The sequence below is a fragment of the Staurois parvus genome, unplaced genomic scaffold, assembly GCF_062004578.1.
Source record: "Staurois parvus isolate SC_StPar_1 unplaced genomic scaffold, SC_StPar_1.0 ptg000525l, whole genome shotgun sequence".
Lineage (NCBI taxonomy): Eukaryota > Metazoa > Chordata > Amphibia > Anura > Ranidae > Staurois > Staurois parvus.
This window is the reverse complement of record NW_028318321.1, coordinates 6,133,503-6,153,699: the sequence shown is the minus strand read 5'-3', so window position 1 is coordinate 6,153,699 and position 20,197 is coordinate 6,133,503. Positions and strand designations below refer to the sequence as shown.

At 39.9% G+C, this 20,197-nt stretch overlaps 2 protein-coding genes across 7 annotated transcripts in view; one reads left to right on the top strand and one right to left on the bottom strand.

The window, feature by feature from the left end:
- Positions 1–20,197, top strand: part of DNTT (DNA nucleotidylexotransferase) — a 432,122-nt gene that overhangs the window by 111,518 nt on the left and 300,407 nt on the right. For both annotated transcript variants that reach the window (XM_089690283.1, XM_089690284.1), the window contains 2 exons: positions 6,919–7,089; positions 11,719–11,790. In XM_089690283.1, coding sequence (XP_089546409.1) covers positions 6,919–7,089; positions 11,719–11,790 — 243 coding nt within the window. The remainder of the gene's footprint in view (positions 1–6,918; positions 7,090–11,718; positions 11,791–20,197) is intronic.
- The window catches only part of LOC149451705 (uncharacterized), a 44,095-nt gene continuing 39,196 nt past the window's right edge, over positions 15,299–20,197 (bottom strand). For all 5 annotated transcript variants that reach the window (XR_016314994.1, XR_016314995.1, XR_016314993.1 and 2 more), the window contains 2 exons: positions 17,823–17,938; positions 15,299–15,498 (listed from right to left, as the gene is read on the bottom strand). Coding sequence is in view for 1 of the 5 variants with exons in the window: in XM_089690285.1 (XP_089546411.1) it covers positions 15,444–15,498; positions 17,823–17,938 (171 nt within the window). In the remaining 4 variants the exon portion in view is untranslated. The remainder of the gene's footprint in view (positions 15,499–17,822; positions 17,939–20,197) is intronic.

Here is a 20,197-nt window from a genome sequence, read left to right as displayed (position 1 = left end):
AAAAAAGTTCAGGAAGCTGCGGTTGCTCCTCCCGAATGCCTGCTAACCGCTGCTATACTGCCCTTTAATAATGATCAATGTCAGATTGCGTTTCTGTTTTTCGCTTATATTCAATACAAGTTTGCCTTCAACATATTGCAGAGTAAGCTTACCATTGGACATGAAGGTCTTTAATTTTTTCTCCTATAACTCACAGGCATTCCACAATGCCTAACCTAGGGATATAGTACTTTTCATTTTTTTGATCATTGTTTACATGCATTTATAGGTAGGTTTGGACTCTTCTACACACTTCCTCTCTAATCAGCAACTGTCTATCAGCAACACGCTCATATTAAACTTTCTAAACTAGCAGTTCTGGTTTGTCTGATTAGCAACTTAAATTTTTGATGAAACAGTGTAGGTAGCCATCATAGATGCTGTCTGACATGTCTTGTTTTTCAGAGACGGTTTTGCTGTAACTCTGACCTATATCTGTATCTGCAGCAGTGTTTAGTATTTTGGCTGTAGCTGGGCTCATAAACTGTTGGAAAGTTGCTGCAGATATGACCCTTAGCAGTCAAGATATTGCTGGACACATAGCTGAGATCATTTTGTTTTTATTAGAAACAGGAACACAGATACGGGAAATCACCTTGTAGTTTCACTAGGAAGACCATTACGTTGTGCAAGCATTAAATGTACACTATCACTTAGTAGCAAAACTTCTAACCCCAGTATAAAATATGGAAATGGTTGTTGCACCTATGTCTGTATAAACAGCATGCTAACATACTCACATCCTGCTTCAAACATAGCTGTAATTATTTTTCCCCATCAGCTTCTGTTCCAGTGCTTTATCATCAGGACAAACAGAGATGGTGGACATGGAAATAAAAACCTGACATGAATTTTAACTATTCTACATTCTATTCCACACCAATAAAACCATTTGGGGTTGATTTACTAAAACTGGAGAGTGCAAAATCTGGTGCAGCTTTGCAAAGAAACCAATCAACTTCCAGGTTTTATTGTCAAAGCATAATTGAACAAGCTGACATTAGAAGGTGATAGGTTACTATGCACAGCTGCACCAGATTTTGCACTCTCCATTTTTAGTAGGTCAACCCCAAAGTGCTGGCTAAAAGTGCCCCAGGACAAGTATACAATAATTATAGATAGAAAAGATCACAATTATCTCATGAAGGTTGACTTGGAATATTTCCCCATGGAGTAGATCAAATCTGAAGACCTTTAAGGCACATGACTGCATTGTGCACAATGTGAAGGACTGCATTTGAACTATACAGACCACCAAACAAGAAAAAGGAGAGTGAGCTCATGTTTCCTAAACCATAAAATCTCTTCCCAAAATTCTTTGAATCCCCTTCATGCTTTTTTTATGGAATTTCTATAAATATACAGAAGAGGGGAAAAAAAAAAAGAAAATTGTTATCACAATTTGCATATTTTGAAACTTGGTGCTGTCTCTTTAACCCTGTCCCCTAGGCACTGACCTATGAGTTCCATTATGGTACAGCAGTAGACCTGTAACTAATGATTATTTTTTATAATCAGTTAGTTGGCTGATTATTGTTTTGATTAATTGATTAATCGGATAAAAGCCTCCAATATGCCATTTTTCTTCTATCTTAAATAATTTAATGAATGGACAGAGTGTTACAAACTGCAGAACAAAAAACTTAACATTTACATTAACATTACATAACTGTACACATTTTTAAAAAGAACAAAAAAAAACACAACACAGCTAGAAATAAAAAAAAAAAGCATGGAGTGCAATTTGTTTAATATGTAAAGTTTGAAAAAAACAAATTATTCTTGAATGTCTATATGCAGTGGTAAATATAAATAATGAGCTATATGGTTTGGGAACAAAATATCTAATACACTCTCAAAATAACAGAAGAGATAACTTATAGAGGTTGAACCTGATACATATCATCAGACTCAGAGATCAACATTTTGCTTTAATGAATAAAAATTAAAGCCGATAACACTGTTTTACAGATTTCCAGACAGGACTATGATATAACATTATGCATGACCATTGTCCCTAGTCATAGACAGGTAACTTGATAAAAGCTACCTACGCCTGCTGTCACTAAGACATTTAGTAGCAGCACCATGCTTTTTCTATTTCCTGTCCTGTCATGATGGGGTTAATTTATACTGTGAATCAGTGAAAGATATATATATATATATATATATATATATATATATATATATATATAAATATATAAAACCTAGAAATAGGATAGAATCATTTTTAAATATAATGCACAATACTTGGAAAATGTTAAATTTAATTGTAATGCCTTATTTACCTCCAGTCTATCAGTCTCCAGCTTCGCTGGTTTCAGATGCTGATCTTTCTTGCACAGAGCCCTTACATCACTTCCTTCTCCTGCCCAGGACTACATGTCCCATACTGCATTGCTCTTTATACATTTACATTCACAATCACAGGTTCTCAGGCACTTACTTTCATGTATGAACTATGTACTGAGCTTTATGTGTGCTGCACTGTGTCTACTAACATATAATGCAATGCACTAAACAAATAATCTATTCTGCATGCAGGCCAATTAATCGGCTGACTAACTAATTGATGATGAAAATGTTGATAAGTTGTGTAACACCCTGTAGGAATACTGGTTGCAGGATGTTAAATGGACACAAGATGGCAGCGTTCTGCAGCCCAGCTCTACAGACTTGCCCTTTGTGGGACTTGTAAGCTGATAGCAGGACTTCACTGATTACTGTAGAGCTGCCGAAGTACATTTCCCAGAGGAGGTGGCTGGAGGTGGGGGCAGATAAATACCAAAGCCCAGGAAACTGAGGAGGAAGTGGACAGTGAGAGCTGGACAGGAAGGTGTGTGACAGGAAACCTGTGCGTGATGCTGGAGGCCCGTGCTGGGCCAAAATCGCAGAAAGTAAAGGAGTGAGGAAGAGTTGCTGACCGCTGGCAAGCTGGACGGGAAATGGTGAATAGAAGGATCAGAGTGCTGTCATCTGAAGTGATCCATGTTGGAGGAATCCAAAGAACATGGGGACCCCATCTGCAGAGAGGCTATCGCCTACTTGATCGCAGCCACGGATCGGATGAGAGAGTGCTATACCCCAAGTTACCTAAAGGGATAGTTCACCTTTACAAAAAAACTTCCTATGTAGATAAGGGGTGTCTGTAGATAAAAACAAACTGTGCAGCTCTGACTGAAGTTGAATAATGCCCCTGCTATAGGTGTAGGCTATTTACGTACCTTATGACTGGATTACCCCTAAGACATTGCTAAGTGATGCCTACAGATTGCTGCTCACCTCCTCCATCACAGGAGTGAGCTGTCAGGCGCTGAGCTCAGAGCTACTACATCGGGAGAGAAAGAGCATGTGAGAGGGTCTGAATCAGAGAAAAAGCTAATTCCTGTGATGGTGGGGTGAGCAGTAAATGACTAGGCCTCACTAAGCAATGTCCTAGAAGTACTCAGCAATGTCCTGGACATATTCTATTCTGACTTCATGAGGTACATAAATGGCCTATACCTACAGCAAGGACATTGTTCAACTTTAGTCAGAAACAAACAATTTGTTTGTTTTTATCCACAGGTGCTCCTTACATGCATAGGCAGTTCTTTGGTGAAAGTGAACTATCCCTTTAAGTTACAGAGGATGTTGCTAAACTCAGGTATGCTTTGCTCAGTCTAGCATCCTTTACTTTACAAGTTGCACATGTTACAACCTACCTTGCTGTGGCCTACTGATCATTACACACTCTCAACATATTATATCACAAGAGCCTGTTATAATATCTGCACTCTGCATTAATGCTTTAGTTTCATTTTCTACTATTCACCAAGGAACTTTCCTATCACTATAGTTTGAGGACTTTCCTCAATCTCAGCCCAAACTTAGGGTTCCACCCTGGGTGTGCTAAATGACACCATCCAAACTTAGCATCTCTTAAAGGAGCAGCTTCCCTTTTTTTGCATTTATCATCTTTTGGAGAACTTCTAACTTCACATCAAGAGAGACTAAAATTTCTATGTGCACCAACTAGGGCCCTATCAAGCACACAGATGACTGGGCACTACAGTTTAAAAGGACTTTGATCCATCCAATTACAGAGCTTTTTCTTTCTCAGAATTAAACCCAGCCCCGGGAAACCTGATAACCCAACATAGGTTAGCATGTCAACTTAAAGGATAAGTTCACCATTTAGACAAAAATAATAAATGCACATTTTTTGCAGGTAAAAAAATGTGCATTTATTATTTTTGTCTACAGGAGCCTGGAAAGCATTACACCAGCGATCGGTAGATCGTTGATGCCATGCAGGTCTCCTGCAGACTTGTCACAATATCTACTTGCAGTACAGGATGTATGAGCAAGCAGATATTCTGACAGGAAGCTTCAATGAACCACCACGGCACTCCACAATGCTGTGGTAGTTCATTGAAAGCTACAAGCCGACAGTTGCTAAGGCTGTTCATTCATTCACAGAAGTCTGTGAATGAATAATGGGGCCGGGTGGGCGGAGCCCCGCACAGCCGCATTGTATTCAAATTTGACAGATAGTACGGGGAGAAGTCTCCCCATACTATCTGTGAGAGGGAGGGGGGCAGCGGGATATGGCTATGGGAACATGTTACATGTGCCACCCTAAAAACGGGTGGAACATATAACATGTTCCCAAACGTGAACGTATCCTTTAATTTCTCCTATTCTGCTCACTTGGGAAGAAACATCTCAGGGCTGGGGCTACCGTTTGAATTCTGAATTACAGAACATCTAAAATTGATTTGAGTGTACTGTGTTGTAGCCCTATTCCTAGTTCATTAATATTGTTAGCTGTCATTTCATGCACATATTTTCTTGTCATTTTTTCTGTGATTACAATTTGATCTCAATATAATCAAAGTGTCAGTTCACTTTAACCTGTGTAGGAGTCTACTTTATGGTAGCAGCCAGAGAGTTCTTCTTGCCAAAGGTCTAAAGCGGTGTCAGTAGGGGCCGGGCTTCCAAATTGGGCTGAGAGGAGGACAGGGAACCCGAACATAACTTAGTGGCCCTCAAGGGGGTTTTGCTACAGTTGTTTCAGCCCTATACAGTATTTCTTTCAGAAGGGCTTATATCAATTAGCAAAATATAGCTTGCTTTATAGCTGATGTATCTAAGAAGGGCTCTGCAGTCCCATCAGAAATCTATTTAATTTAATCTACCAACATATATCTGGTAGATCTACTGTGCAGCCTCTGTTAGTTTTGATGCAAGCCCAAATTGGTAGATAATGATTATAGCTGGTAATAACACATTCTCAATATATACTGTATCTATGGCCATAGAAAACCATACAATTGCTGTTGCCCCAGCAGCACAATGTGCAAACCAATAGAAGTCAATTACCTAATTTGATATATCCATTGCTGTTCTGTTACAGTGTGGGAAAATCTACAACAGGGGCACAGATAGCAATAAAATGCTAACTGGGGTTTTAAGGCTGGTTCAGCAGAAACCGTCGGACATTTGGCCATTGTGTAAATTGTGTGTGTATAGCTGCAAGTGCTGATCATTGTATTCTGGTGGGGGGGGGCAGTCCTCCTGTCAGAAGGCAATAGCTCAGCAGGGAAGATTGCCACCTAATATGGCGACCTCTCATTTTTTTTTACATTCAGCCCACTGGGTTGAACAAAAAGTAAAAACTTCTCATGTGCACCTAGCATTAGGCTTCCCGTGGACTATTAAAAATTTTGATTTACTGTGTTGCTGTTGGGGATTTTTCATCACTTGCTGTCTGGAGGGAATTCTCTGTAATGGAGCCCCGGCTAGCAATAAATACCAGGGAGAGTTGGAATCCTTCCCTGCTTTATCCAAAACTTAAAAAAAAAAATGATGGACATAACGTTAAACCTTAACCCTGGGAATGTGACAAAAATAAAAAAGTCTTGCAGTGGGGAACCCTGCACTGCAAGGGTTAAATGCTTGTTTAGTCTGAGGGTTAGGTGCACAGACATTATGACTTACCTGACTCCTTGCCTGGCTGATTCTGGCACTCCTCCCTCTCCCCGAAGCTCTGCTCTGTGTAATAACCCTGGATTGCATGTGTCAGGGGCGAGCATGTGTCCGCAGCCCAAAGTACCTTCAAGAGGAGCCTGTTGCCTTCAAGAGGGGGCTGTTTGCATGGATTAAAGGGGAGCCTGTCAAAGCCAGGGGTATTAAGTATTTCTTCTTATATGTCCACCTCTGGACTAAACAAACATTTAATCCTTGTTCTTTTAAACTAGGTGCATTGAAAATTTATACCTCCTAAAAGATTACATAAGTGAGCTAAAGTTGCTTCTGTACATTTGCCTCAAGTTATTTAAAGCAGATGCACGCCCCAAATGGATGAAATTTAATTTGCTAGAACCCTGGGTATCAAAATCAATTGCTATGTTTTAGCCTTATTTCATTCCTTTTTGCATCTTAGTGCTGCTGATCTGCTCCGGCTCCTTTTCAGTCATTACCTGTTTACATGCGCTCTAGGTGGGCTTCCCTACAGAGGCAACAGAATACCATACCTGTGCAATGTGTATCACCGTGGCCACGTGTAGGCTCCCTAAGGAGTGCATTTGGCAGGGTGACAGTGTAGAAGCACAACTGGGAGACATTGTCCCCTCATAATAGAACATCCCTGAAAAAGGACCTACATGGGAGCATCTTTTAATGTTGCAGATGTAAAAAAAATGAAAACAACTTTTGAAATCACATTAACATGGCAAAACTTTAGAGATTTTAGTAACTGGATTTAGGCATTCTTTAGGGAGTAGCCTGCAAAGCTAATAACATTTTACTTTGAACAGTATATAACAGAGAACATACTTATATAATGCACAATGAAAGATTATATAAGATATTTATTTTACCTGTTTTCTTCTTTAGATTGCTTTTGATGTCTTGGCAGAAAATTATAAATTTTTGGAAAATAAGGGACCTCTCAAGGCCTATCAAAGAGCCTCAGCTCTGCTTAAATCACTTCCATTTCCTATAGTAACAATGAAAGATGTGGAAGGCTTGCCTCACCTGGGAGATCAAATGAAATACATCATTGAAGTAAGGACACAGTGTTTATTTGGGAAAGAAGGTTTTGTCATGAAAAAGTGATTACCATCTATCTTGTCCTGTAATATTTTGCAATATTACTACTATATACCAAGGGCTTCTTTTTATAAAACAATTCAGACAGTATTAGTCTACAGAATCAACCAATCGCAAGGCAGGTATAATTTGTCTAAGTTTAACCGTTTAATTAATTGTGATTAGTTGCCGGGCTTGGTAGCAGAGAGTCTCAAATTTTTCAAGCAAGGCAACTTTGTTGTAGTAAAGCTCTTGCTTTTTAAAAGGATCATTACATCTACATTGAAAAAATGTTTATTAACCTCTTTACAACCACGCTAAACCCGGAAGATGGCTACAGCATGGTTGTCCAGTTCTGGGAGGGCGTCAAATGACGTCCTCCCAGAACGTGCCTCCAGAGACGCGCACCCAGTGCTGTTAGTGATTGCTGTGATCGCGGACACAGCTGCTCACATGACTAGGTAAAAGGCCAATCACAGTTGCCTTTTACCACATGAACAGCTGTGTCCAATGATACAGCAGATCACAAAGTAAATACAGTTTCCAGTTATCAGCAGCACTTTCCTCACGATGTTACAGCATGAGGAAAGTACTGCTGATAAAGGCAAATGCCACAGAGCAGATCCGCACTGATGATCAGGGCACTGATGATCAGTGCCGCTCATCAGTGCCCATCAGTGCACCCATCAGTGCCCAGCAGTTGCGCCCATCAGTGCCACCAGTCAGTGCCACCTATCAGTACCCATATTTACTGCATATCAGTGCAGCATCATCAGTGCATCCTCATCAATGCCCACCAATACCGCCTCATCAGTGCCACCTCATCAGTGCAACCTCATCAGTGCCCATCAGTGCTGCCTATCCATGCCACTTCATCAGTGCTGCCTATCAGTGCCCATCAGTGCCGCCTATCAATATAGCCTCATCAATGCACATCAGTGAAGGAGAAAAATTACCTGTTTGCAAAATTTTATAATAGAAACAAAGAAAAACTTTTCTTTTCAAATTTTCTACTCTTTTTTTGTTTATACTGCAAAAAATAAAAACCCCAGCAGTGATTAAATACCACCAAAATAAAGCTCTATTTGTGTGAAAAAAATTATAAAAATTTCTTATGGGTACAGTGTTGCATGATCGCACAATTGTCATTCAAAATGCAACAGTGCTGAAAGATGAAAATTGGCCTAGGAAGGAAGGGGGTAAAAGTGCCCGGTAGACAAGTGGTTAATAAAGAGGTATTAAAAAAAATAAAAATGTAGGAGGGTTACCTCTGGCAGGTCAAATATCCCCTCACTTTGCAGAAATCCCCTCACTTTGCAGAAATTTCCTTTTACTTGCTGTTATGTCTCGGGGATCAAAGGAGCAGTAACACTTTGAAGGGACCCTGTCACCAGACCATTCATTTCAACAGCAATCTTCCGTTAAGTTATATAGGAGTAAATCCAAGTTTGTTGAGAAATAAACACTCCCCTCTGGGTGATCTATGTACATTGCAAGAATTTCACAAACTTTGAGGCAGATTCCTACCTTTTGTTATTCTGAAGAAGTAGCTGTTTGTGCAGGGTGAATCCGTATGGGAGTGATTTTATATTCAATCAGCTGTTTATAGTGATACTAAAGGTTCACACAGAGCAGCCCCAATCCTTCTCTTCTCAGGTCCCCCACCAGTGCTCCTTGCCCCTTTCCTCTGCCAAGGGCACTTGAGCATGCTCGCTCCCGAGCCACCTCTGTGTGTCTATAAGATGAACAGAGCACGGCTCAACCTCCCTTCTGCTCCCTCCTCAGTTTCTGTGATCAACAGCAGCTGGAGCCATAGGAAAACAAAAGGGGGATTTAATAAGGGCCCCCCTTTTTTATGGGACTGTGGCAGGGGAAAAGTTTCAAGTCCCCCCACTGTATTTATACAGTGGGGGAACATTCTGGAAGGTCAGTAGGGTTTTTAGCCCCCCCCATTGGTGTGAGGAGAAAAAAACATTAAAGTTTCAAGTTCCCCCATGGTATACTAATATAATGGGGAAGCTTCTAGAAAATGGGAGTTTTTAGCCCCCCAGTACACCTGGACATTCCTGGAAGAAAAAGTGACCAATGAGGAGAAGAATTGGAGAGAGCAGAGGGCTATAAAAAGGGGGTCCATTAACAGGATTACAGAAACCTGGGAGGCATCTCTGTGGTGCTCGCCTCCCACCCACCCCTTTTTATCATCACGGCCAATTATTATTGGTAAGTATCATCTTCAATGATGGTAGATTGAGTAAGTATGTTCATTGAAACAAGCAGTATGGTTAATTAGGTATGGTTGATAAGTGTTGTGTTAATAAGTACAGCTTGAGTCGTAGCGACTAAGATGAGGTTTTGAGTAATATTAATTTAAGATAAAATGTTTTCAAATTATTAGCAAGCTAATATGTAAAAATAAAGAGTTATTATAAAAAATTATATTTACACCAATAATGGCCAAGTTAGTACCAAACAATAAGAGTTGTGGTCTTTTATTGTTATAGAATAAAGAATACTGCCTACAGTCCCATTGGTCTCTTTGGCTGCACAGTGCTACTCCCTTAGGAGCTGCAGGAATACTTTCCAGGTCTTCCCCAAAAGCTTTGCCCCACAGCCAGGCACATAGGTTCACTCATACATTTCAATGGCCAGTCTAGAGGTGTTTTTGTTGTTTCTTTTATTTTTGGAGAGCTTGGATAGGGATGGGAAATTAGGTGGGATATTCAAAAACGGAAACTATGTACAGCTGAGGACTTTAAGTATTTAAAAAAAAAAAATCTATGATGAAGTCTGTGCTTGAAGCAAACAGTAGACTTCAACTTTAAGACAGTAGCTCTTTTAGGTAGGGGATTAAGTGGACAAAGCTTTTCAGAACATCAGCCAGTGTACCCTTTAGCCTAGAACTGCAGCTGACTCCCTAACACCAGAGGGGTTTAAGTAGCACATAGTCTCTAAGATTCTTTAGGGGTGTCTGTACTCACAAGGCCCAAGAACAGCTGGTTGCCTTCCTCTGTGATACCAGACCAGATCTCCACTAGACAGACCCTCAGTCAGCTTTAGGAGAACTCGGGTCTCAGCATTCAGGCCCTCAGGTCGCCCACCTGAAGTCGCACAACAGTAGTTGCCTGGGAAGGCAACGTGCCCTCTCCCAGGCTGGAACATTTCTATACAGGACAGATCCAGAGCCCAGTATGCTCACTGAATATATACAGTTACCCAGCATGCCTTCAGAACTAGCCTTTCTGGGATAGGCTGGGGCTGTATCTGTATTCATGCTGCCATCTGCATAGCTCCACACCTATTATCCAGAATCTTCTCAAAACTTTCTGGATGAAGAGGGAGCTAACAGGCTCGCAGAAGCTGAGCAAGCTGAGCAGACCTGACTAGCAGAACACAGCAACCCTGATTACCGTGTGCAAGTTATGCTTTTACCTAACAACAATTTGACAACAAAATGTACCTATCAAAATGCAAACTAAATCGAACTATCTACACCTAGCACCTATCTTGAGGGGTGCTACATCTGTATTGGCACAGGGCAGGAAGAGGAGGGAGACACGGAGTCTAGGGGAAGGAATCATGAGGGAAGCAATTTGGCCATGGAGAAACCAACAGGACCTAGACTAGAGAGCAAAGAGTATATTTCATTATTTTTATTATTATTATACAGGATTTATATAGCGCCAACAGTTTGCTCAGCACTTTACAATATAACGGGAGACAATACAGCAACAATACAGTTCAATACAAGAGGGATAGGAGGGCCCTGCTCCTTGGAGCTTAATTAGATGTAGAGGTAAAGAGAAGTCAGTAGGAGAGCAATGCAAGCCTTATGAAATTGGCAGTGTTGGAGGGTCTTATTTATTAATCCTCATAATAGTCTGTTTTCAAAATTTATTAAAGAACAAACTTCATTATACAACAAATTATAGTTCAGGTTCTACAAAGACTCCGCTCCTGAGAGTTGCATATACACGATATATTAGGTATGGCCTTGTGCAGCTCACACACAGTAGTAAAATGAAAAAATATTGTTGCACATACTCACACTATTATTGTTCTTTCTATGAAAGCTTTTCTCCATGGGAAAGAACATACACTGGATTTAAAATGGACCTTAAGGGTTGGTTCACACCTGAATCACACAGCGATTCAATGTGGTGTGATTTTCAGACCATTTATTTAAATGGGCTGAAATCGCACTGGATCGCACTAAAGGTAGTTCACGCACTACTTCAACAAATGCACTTCAACTGGATCACTTGGCACTGCGATACCAAGCTATCCGTGCAGGCAAAGGCACTTGTTTTGCAATGTGTGATTGGTGTGTCATTAGGAATACATTGACACCTGCAGCAATTCACACACTTAAGGCCTTTTAAACATGGTGCTGTAAATGTGAATGAAACACTGGTTTCCCGGCACCACGCTCTGGTGTGCCCAAGCCCGTAGTTCACTTTTTTACCTCTACTGATTCAATTTTATTTACTCATTGTAAAGCTACGTGAATAATGAGGCAGAAGGTAACAGTGGAGGGACTGAATTTCTGTAATAAAAATCTGATTAAAGCTTTAAATGAACTTAACAAATAATTGATTATATTTCTAGGAGATTCTTGAAGATGGAAAATGCTCCAGTGTCGAGGAAGTGATAAGTTCAGAGAGATATAAATCATTTAAGGTAATCAAATGCAATTTAGTTGTATGCCGCAATTAGGGAGAAGAGATGTGATCTCTCAGAGCTTTGTCTTCGCCAACATATTGTCAAAATTAGCTACAAAGTTCATTGTGTGCTTAGGGGACATTTACTTGAAAAATGTTTACTAGCAAAGTCATGTGATTACCATGCCAGACAGTACTGATTTACTCAATGGCTTTATTGATAAACAGAAACGTACAGTTGACTCTGTATTTCTTGATGTGCACGAAGAAGACAGTACCCAGTAAAAAAAAAAATAATATTAATAGGAAGGAAAAGTTAAAAAAACAGTTTAGAAAATATTTAAATACATCTTTTTCAGATTTTATTGTCCATTTGTATGAAAGTTTAGGGTTCCTCTATTTCTCAACATCATATACCCAGCTACTAACAAGGAAACCTGATTGGCACAAGAACAAATCCAGGATAATAGACAGCTAAACCTTATCAGCTATTTAAAGTTCATCAAAAAACAACTTCATTTAATTTACCTTCCCCATCAACTTAATGAAGATCACTCATTGCTAAAAAAAATGAACCTTATACCTAACAATAGAGCAATGTTAGGATACAGCAGAGCATAAATAAGGTAATTAAGTTACCTGCCTGTCATTGCTTTGGAAAGGCAGAAGGGAATAGTAACCAGCTAATATACCAGCAGGTAGGATTGGTTGAGGGTGCAAAACTGTTTTGAATTAAAAACAGCAGATTTTTGGCAACCTGATGTAACCCCTTTTGCTCCACACAACCCAACTTCAGTGTATTTTGAAAACAAATCTCCCCCTCCCCATTGAAGTCTCCCTGTGTCTTCTTTTTATAAAGAATGCATATTTAAAGACTAACCAGGGGCGGACTGACAACTCATGGGGCCCCGGGCAATAGGGGGTCATGGGGCCCCTGTGTCCTTGCCCAAACTCAAAAAAGCCTATGAGAAAGGTACCAGGGGCATCTCATGGGGACCCCTACTGACCCCGGGCCCTCGGGCAGTGCCCGAGTTTCCAAATGCTCAGTCCACCCCTGAGACTAACTCCACTTTTGTTGAAAATAAAAAAAACCTTCCCCTCTGGTTGATCCATATACAGTACATTGCAAAGATTTGAACACGCTTTATTGCAGATTCCTACCTTTTGTTATTCTGGAGAAATAGCTGCTTGTTTGTCTGTGTCCATGTGCTGAGTAAGTCTGTATGGGAGTGGATTTATAATTATCAATCAACTGTTGCACCTGCAGAACTCTAATGAGGAAACTGGCAAAGTCTGCATCCCTTTATTCTAGGTTCACACCTATGCATTTTCCTCTGCGTTTTGCATTTTTGCAGAAACGCACAGCAGTCCATTTAACATGATTTCCTAAGGGCCAGGTTCATATCTCATTTTCACCCAGTGCAATTTTCAGAAAGGGTCAAGGACTTTTTTAAACACAAAATGTTGCGCTTTTAGTTCTATAGATTTAAATGGAGAGGCTGCAGAAAAGCATGTAGCATGTTTTTTATGCGTTTTGCATTTTATTCTGTCCAGCAACAAGTTGAAAAAATAAAACGCAAAACGCATCAAAATCACATGTGCAAAAATGCAAAATGAACAGCAAAGAGCACTGCATAAATGGATCAAATGCAAACTGCATAGGTGTAAACCTAGCCTTAGAGCTGATTCACACATGTGCGCTGCAGATTGAAGCTCAGGTTTCACAGTTAATTGATATAGTAGTTGTTCACCAGTTCATGTCAGGTTTACATCAGGTTCAGGACAGGATTAGCTCTCAGAATTATCCTGTTCACACATATGCAGGTTAGAAACGGTTCCCATAGAAGTCAATAGCCTGTAATCTGCACCTGAACCGGACCACACTGCTCAGGAATTGTACAGGACTCTTTTTCAAACTGCACTGAATCAGCACTGGCAGTGCACTGGACATATGTGAACAGGCATCATAGGAAGCAATGTTTTTATACATGTCATGCAGATTAGATGCGGTTCAAACCGCATTCAATCCGCATATATGTGAACCAGCACTTAGATGTGATTTCCCTTTGGAAGTATCTCACAAATAATGGCTTTTTTACTGCAGGGGATGCCCAAGATCTGACTTGTATCTTAATGCAGACTGCTGAGAAAATCAATGAGCCAATCACTCAAGCAGGAAATTACATTTTCATGGGGTGTTCTGTATACCATCTGTGTACAGAACGTCTTCAGGTAGCCATATTGCATTGCTTTTTTGCAGCAATGTAGATTGAAAAGGAAAGGTCATTTTTATTAATATTCAATACCAATATGACTTGAGTCGCAATTGTAAACAATATATATGCTAATATTTTTCCCACAAAAGTGGAGTTACCTTTTAAATTTAAATCCTTTTGTATATGGTTTGCCTTGTGATGTCACAGGTCACTTCTTCTTCCTCCTCTGGTAGTGAGTAGGTCCAAAATGTCCATTTCCCTGTGAGTCCTGGGTGGCTTTATGACCAGACCCCAGGAGGCAGGCCCATGACACACTGCTCATATGAAGAGGTTTAAATGGCTCTGGGCACCATTCAATCCTGAAGAGGATTGGGGCTGCATCACAGAGCGCTGGGGGTGATTTACGAAAATTGGAGAGTGCAAAATCTAGTGCAGTTTTGCACAAACCAATCCAGTCCAGGCTTTCTTGTCAAAGGTTATTTGAACAAGCTGAAGTTAGAAGCTGATTGGCTGCCATGCACAGCTGCACCAAATTTTGCACTCTTCAATTTGAGTAAATCACTGATTCTGCAGGGCGGAATCGCTGGAGCTAATGCAGACCATAGACAAGTAAAAAATTGGCTGATTCTTCGGCCGAAAAAAAAAATCGGCTGATTTTTGCACCGTTTGTGGGTTAATTGGTTGGCCATTTTTCGGGGTTTTGGCCTATTTTTTTGAAGATTGTAGATTGTTGAAGATTGTACATTGTTGCAACCGCAATACTTTTTTATATCAAATATAATAGCGGAGCTCTCTGCAAGGGACAGAAGTAATGAAATGCCGGCCGTAGACGGGATGAAAATCGACCAATTTCTTTTACCGTTGGTGGTAACGTTGGCCTACTGAACGACCGATTTTTCTTTTTTTTGGCCTGCATTAGACTTTGAGCTATTTTTGTTTTCATGTGTGCCTAGCAAATAATGTTTTAAAAAATTTGTGAGCTGGACTTGGGCTTGAAGTTGATCTCTCTTACCTATACACTATATCTATAAACACTTTCTTTTTCAATATTTTATACTCTGATCATTGCTAACATTTTCCTGTTATCTTTACACAAACCAGTTTTTTTAAATGTGGCACTATGCATACAGCTGCCCTTTGAACAACTGTAACCCCTGTACTGACTGTGGTGATTGTTCCTTCCCTCACCATTGACAGTTCAGCTTGTCATAGTTTCATACAATGATATTTATTCGGAAGAAAAAAAGAGTGTGTTCTAATTCAAAGAACTGTTATAAATGCCAAAAATAATTTTCTTTTAGTATTTCTATCTTTCTGTGTAATTTTTTTTATTAATTTACAAGAAATCACCTTAATGAAGAATAATATTATATTAATTTCACATTACATTATGGTTTTGTCCTTTTTATATGCCCATTTTCATGTCTTGTATGATAGAATTAGATTCAATATAATTTCATCTCAGCGTTAGGCTGCTGTTAATGAAACTCTGCGGCGTCTTCTGATGAAGTCTAAAAAAATAATAAATGGAAAATAATTAAAAATAGCAGATATAAATCTCCTTTAATGAGAAATACAATAATGTGTCTGGAGGAAATGTACCAAGCTTTTTTCAATAAGAATGGGCAGTATTCAAGTTAAATTACTTTGGAACATTGTCATTTTTTTATTACTCTTTACTACTAAGAAAATATTAGTTTCTAGACATGATGGAAAATATTGCATTCATAAAGAAGAGATTTATTGACTCTGACTTTAGAAACAATCAGAAACATATTGCGCACTAAATTTGCATCTGGTCGCTGCGGGACAAGGAAGAAACAGTTTCAAATAAAATCTGATAGTACTAAATGAATGATCAAATCATCATTGTTGTGCTGCTTCTGTATTGTATTGTTATAGCTGGGTAAATAAAGCTTTATAGGGGAAGTACAGATGGAGTATTTATTGACTTGAAATGGATGGATGCACCCCCCCCCCCCAACATTAAGTAACTGCGCAGGAATAATAAGCCTTGTAATTAAGAATATCTCAAAGGACATGGGAGGTTTTAGAGAGTGTTAAGAGGTGAGTAACTAAATTAATAAAAAGGGATGGGAAATCTTATAGTGAAAGATTCAGTTCCCTGATTTTAAGGAAAAAAGATGTCTTAGTGGAGATTTAAAGATGTAGGTACAACCAACCCTTTCCCCTGATTTTGGATAGAGTAAATAAAATTTACAATCCTTGTCACATATTTTAATCGTGTTCCCTCTGTGGAGATTCAGCCTTCTACTTGTCCTGGTAACCCTTACCAATAGAGCAGAAAATGGGGGGAAATCCAGACTTTTTGAGTTGCCACCAGGGAAAACCATCCAACTTGGACATATGTTCCATCACTAACCACTTGCCTTTCACAGGATTTACCCTCCCCCCCTTCCTGACCAGGCCATTTTTTGCAATACAGCACTGCATTACTGGGCAACACAGTGGCTAAATGGTTAGCACTTTCGCCTGGCAGTACTATGATCGTTGGTTTGAATCCCAGCCACGGCACCTCCTGCCTAGAGTTTGTATGTTCTCTCTGTGCCTGTGTGGGTTTCCTCCAGGTACTCTAGTTTCCTCTCACACGCCAAAGACATGCTGGTAGGTTAATTGGATCCTGTCTAAATTGGCCCTTGTATATGAATGTGAGTTAGGGACCTTAGATTGTACACCCCTTGAGGGTTAGGGACTGCTGTGAATGTACAATATATATATGTAAAGCGCTGCGTAAATTGATGGCGCTATATAAGTACCATAAATAAATAAATTACTTAAACTGACAAATGTGCGGTCATGCAACACTGTACATAAATGAAATGTATGCCCTTTTTTCCCACAAATAGAGCTTTCTTTTGGTGGTATTTGATCAGCTCTGCGTTTTTAATTTTTTGCGCTATAAACAAAACAGACCGACAATTTAAAAAAAACATTTTTGACTTTTTGCTATAAAACATATCCAGTAAAAAAAAATTTAAAAATCAGATTTCGGCATAAATATAGGACAAAATGTATTCTGCTACATGTCTTTGCTAAAAAAAATCCCAATACATGTAAATTAATTGGTTTACGTGAAAGTTATAGTGTCTACAAATGGCAGTATATATACAGGAATATATATATATATTTTTTTTAAACTACTAATGGCTGTGATCAGCGACTTATAGCGGGACTGCGGGACTGCGGTGGGCATTCTGACACTGGGGGGGAACTGACTAACTGCCACTGACATCCTAATGACACTAATACTGTGATCAGTGCTAATTAAAAGCACTGACACTGTACTAATGACACCGGGCAGGAAGGGGTTAACATCTGGGGCAATCAAAGGGTTAACTGTGTGCTGTTTTACACAATGTGCTGTGTGTGTTTTACTAGGGAAACATGCTGCTGTGTATTTCTCTGCTGTGCTGACAAATACACAGCAGCATATCCTTGCTGGCAGGAGAGAGACCTGGGCTGTTTACACACAGGTCTCTCCCCTGTCAGTTTTACTCTGCGAAATGCAAACATTTCTGCATTCTGTGTGGCACGACTGGTATATAAATAATTTATAGTGTAACTTCAGCCAAATTATTTTTTCTAGTTTGTGATACATTGTAGAAGAGTTATAACCTCTGGCAGGTCAAAATTACTTGTCTTAGGTGGGGATAACCCCTCCCAACACTTTGTGGAAATTACCTCTTTGTTGTGCCTCTGGGGCCTAAAGTGAAGTTGGTCTTTGTAGAGATCCTGTCATTGAACCATTCATTCGAACAATAATCTTCCCATAGGTTTATGTGTGCATTTAACATAATTTAGAAATGTTATTTACCTGTAAAAGCCATCCTTGTGTAAACATCCAAAAGCATTGAGATTACTACTGTGTGCTTCGAGGGTTCTTCTGGAGGTTGCTAGGGGTTTCTTGAGCATGGTACAGTTTCTGCCTCTCTGATAAGTAATGACATCAATTAGTAAGGGGGACATCATTTCCACTGACCACCAAAGTAAGGAAAATTCTTCCTACTGACCACCAGTGTAATTAGGTCATTCTTCCACTGACCAATAATGTAACGGTTTCCGTCTTCACTGACCACCAATGTATGGGGGACCCTTCTCCATGTACCACCAATGTAAAGGGGCCTTTCAACACCTACCAGCAATCTAAGTGGGTCCTTTCCACTGACCATCAGTGTAAAATGCCCTTCTTCCACTGATGAGGGAGCAATACATATTTAACTGTCTGTATCTTTTCTGTTCTTCAATATTTGTATAATTTCATTATTATTTCATTACACTTGAATATAATATTGTTATTTTAAATATACTTGCATTACATGTGCTAACATAATTTTGTTAAAAAGAACAGCCCACGGTGTCAAAGACGGAAATTATGTCAAATCCCTACAGGCTCATTGCTTAACCACTCACTGCTCGAGCAGCAACTGCAGCCTCAGCAATGTAAATAGATGTTGCAAGCTTGCTTCTGTGTCTGTGGGTGGACACAGAGCAATTTTGTCAGCAGGTCCCCGCCAATTATTTATGGCTGAGACCAGCTGATCAGCTGTGTCCAATCACAGCACAGAGCCCCATGTTTACAAACAGCACAGGGCTCTGTACATAGAACTGCAATCCGGATGTTTCTTCTCCCTGCAAAGCAGGGAGAAAAAACAGCCAGATCTGTTAGTAAAAGCAACACATATTACAAACATTAGACATTTTTAGACACACAGTTAACCCTTTGATTGCCCCTAGATTCTAACCCTCTTCTCAGCCAGTGTCATTAGTACAGTGACAGCGTACAGTATTAGCACTGATCACTGTATTAGTGTCACTATTTTTTTCTATGTAAGTTAGTGTACCTCCCAGCCAGCATCAGCTAGCTCCAGATTGCATTGACATGTAAGAGAGAATGTGTCACCCATTTATGATATCTTTTCTACCTTACAGCTAATAAACAAGAATCTCTTCTGATGTCTAGGTTATAAGAAGTTGATCCCAAAAACCCTTCCACCTTCAAATTGGGAAAGACACATACAGCAGCAATTTTGCTAAAATAGTCTAGGAAACTCAACATCACCTTTCTGATGCTATACCTCAGTTGCATGTTCTCTCATGATGATGCAGAAACCATCTTTTACCAAAAAATCCTTACTACAAATGCCAGAACTGCTCAGGGCCCACATAGAGTCACAAGTTACAGGACCTAAGTCTTATTGGTGGTCAAACCCCTGAAACCCAGTTAAACATCCTGGCCCAGATAGCTTTACAGCCACCTATTACAAAAGATATTTGGATCTCCAGTTCTTCCTGCTATAAGCTTTAACCCATCCCCGTGATCAACACTTTTTCAGACTGGAGTACCCTAACCACTGCAGTCACAATGATCCCAAAAACTTAAAAGCCCTCACCTTGTAAAACAACCCATTCAGTTTAAAATAGTAATGAAGGGCTATGTATACATATCAAACCATTATAAATTACTTTCCTCCCTTTTTATAAGTGATAACATTCCTAAAAATGCAGGGATGACCCACATTCCCTGGAACTGACACTTTATAGTGTGCTAATGTTGAAATTAACCCAACACCTCACAATTATGGGAAGAAGTAGAAGTGGACCTGGGAACCAAAGCAGGACACGTCACATGCTCACAAATATGAAGCACGACTAAGTCTTGTTTCTGCAATATGGCAGCTGTGGAAACTGTGGAATTTAACTATAAAGTGCTTCTCTGATATTGCATGGTACCTAATTGCTTAGCTCTTGTGGTCGATGATCACTCTATGTACAACTTCTTCATCTGCCCATAACCTGGCACACTCTATCACACATGCTGAACCTGCCTCAGAAGCTATGGTCCCAATGCTACACATTCTTCTCCAAACCCCACTCTCTAAAAACCCCCTGCAAAGTACTCCTCACTCTAAACCCGGGGGTATTATGAAGCGTCCGTTTTCACTCATGACCCATGTTCTGAAAGGTATGAAAACATACAATAACCAAAGCATGGCCGTCTGAAACCTGTCACATGTCTAAGATCAAAAGTAAACCACATTTTACCCTGTTTAAGGAAAAAGTAATCGCAAAACTCCAAAGCAACATGGCCAAATAAAATAAAATCTGGGAGCCTTGGGTCCCACATTTCTTGCCTGCAGACTTTGATCAGCACCATCTTGACCTTCAGTGCTGGTACTGTACCCAATGGAC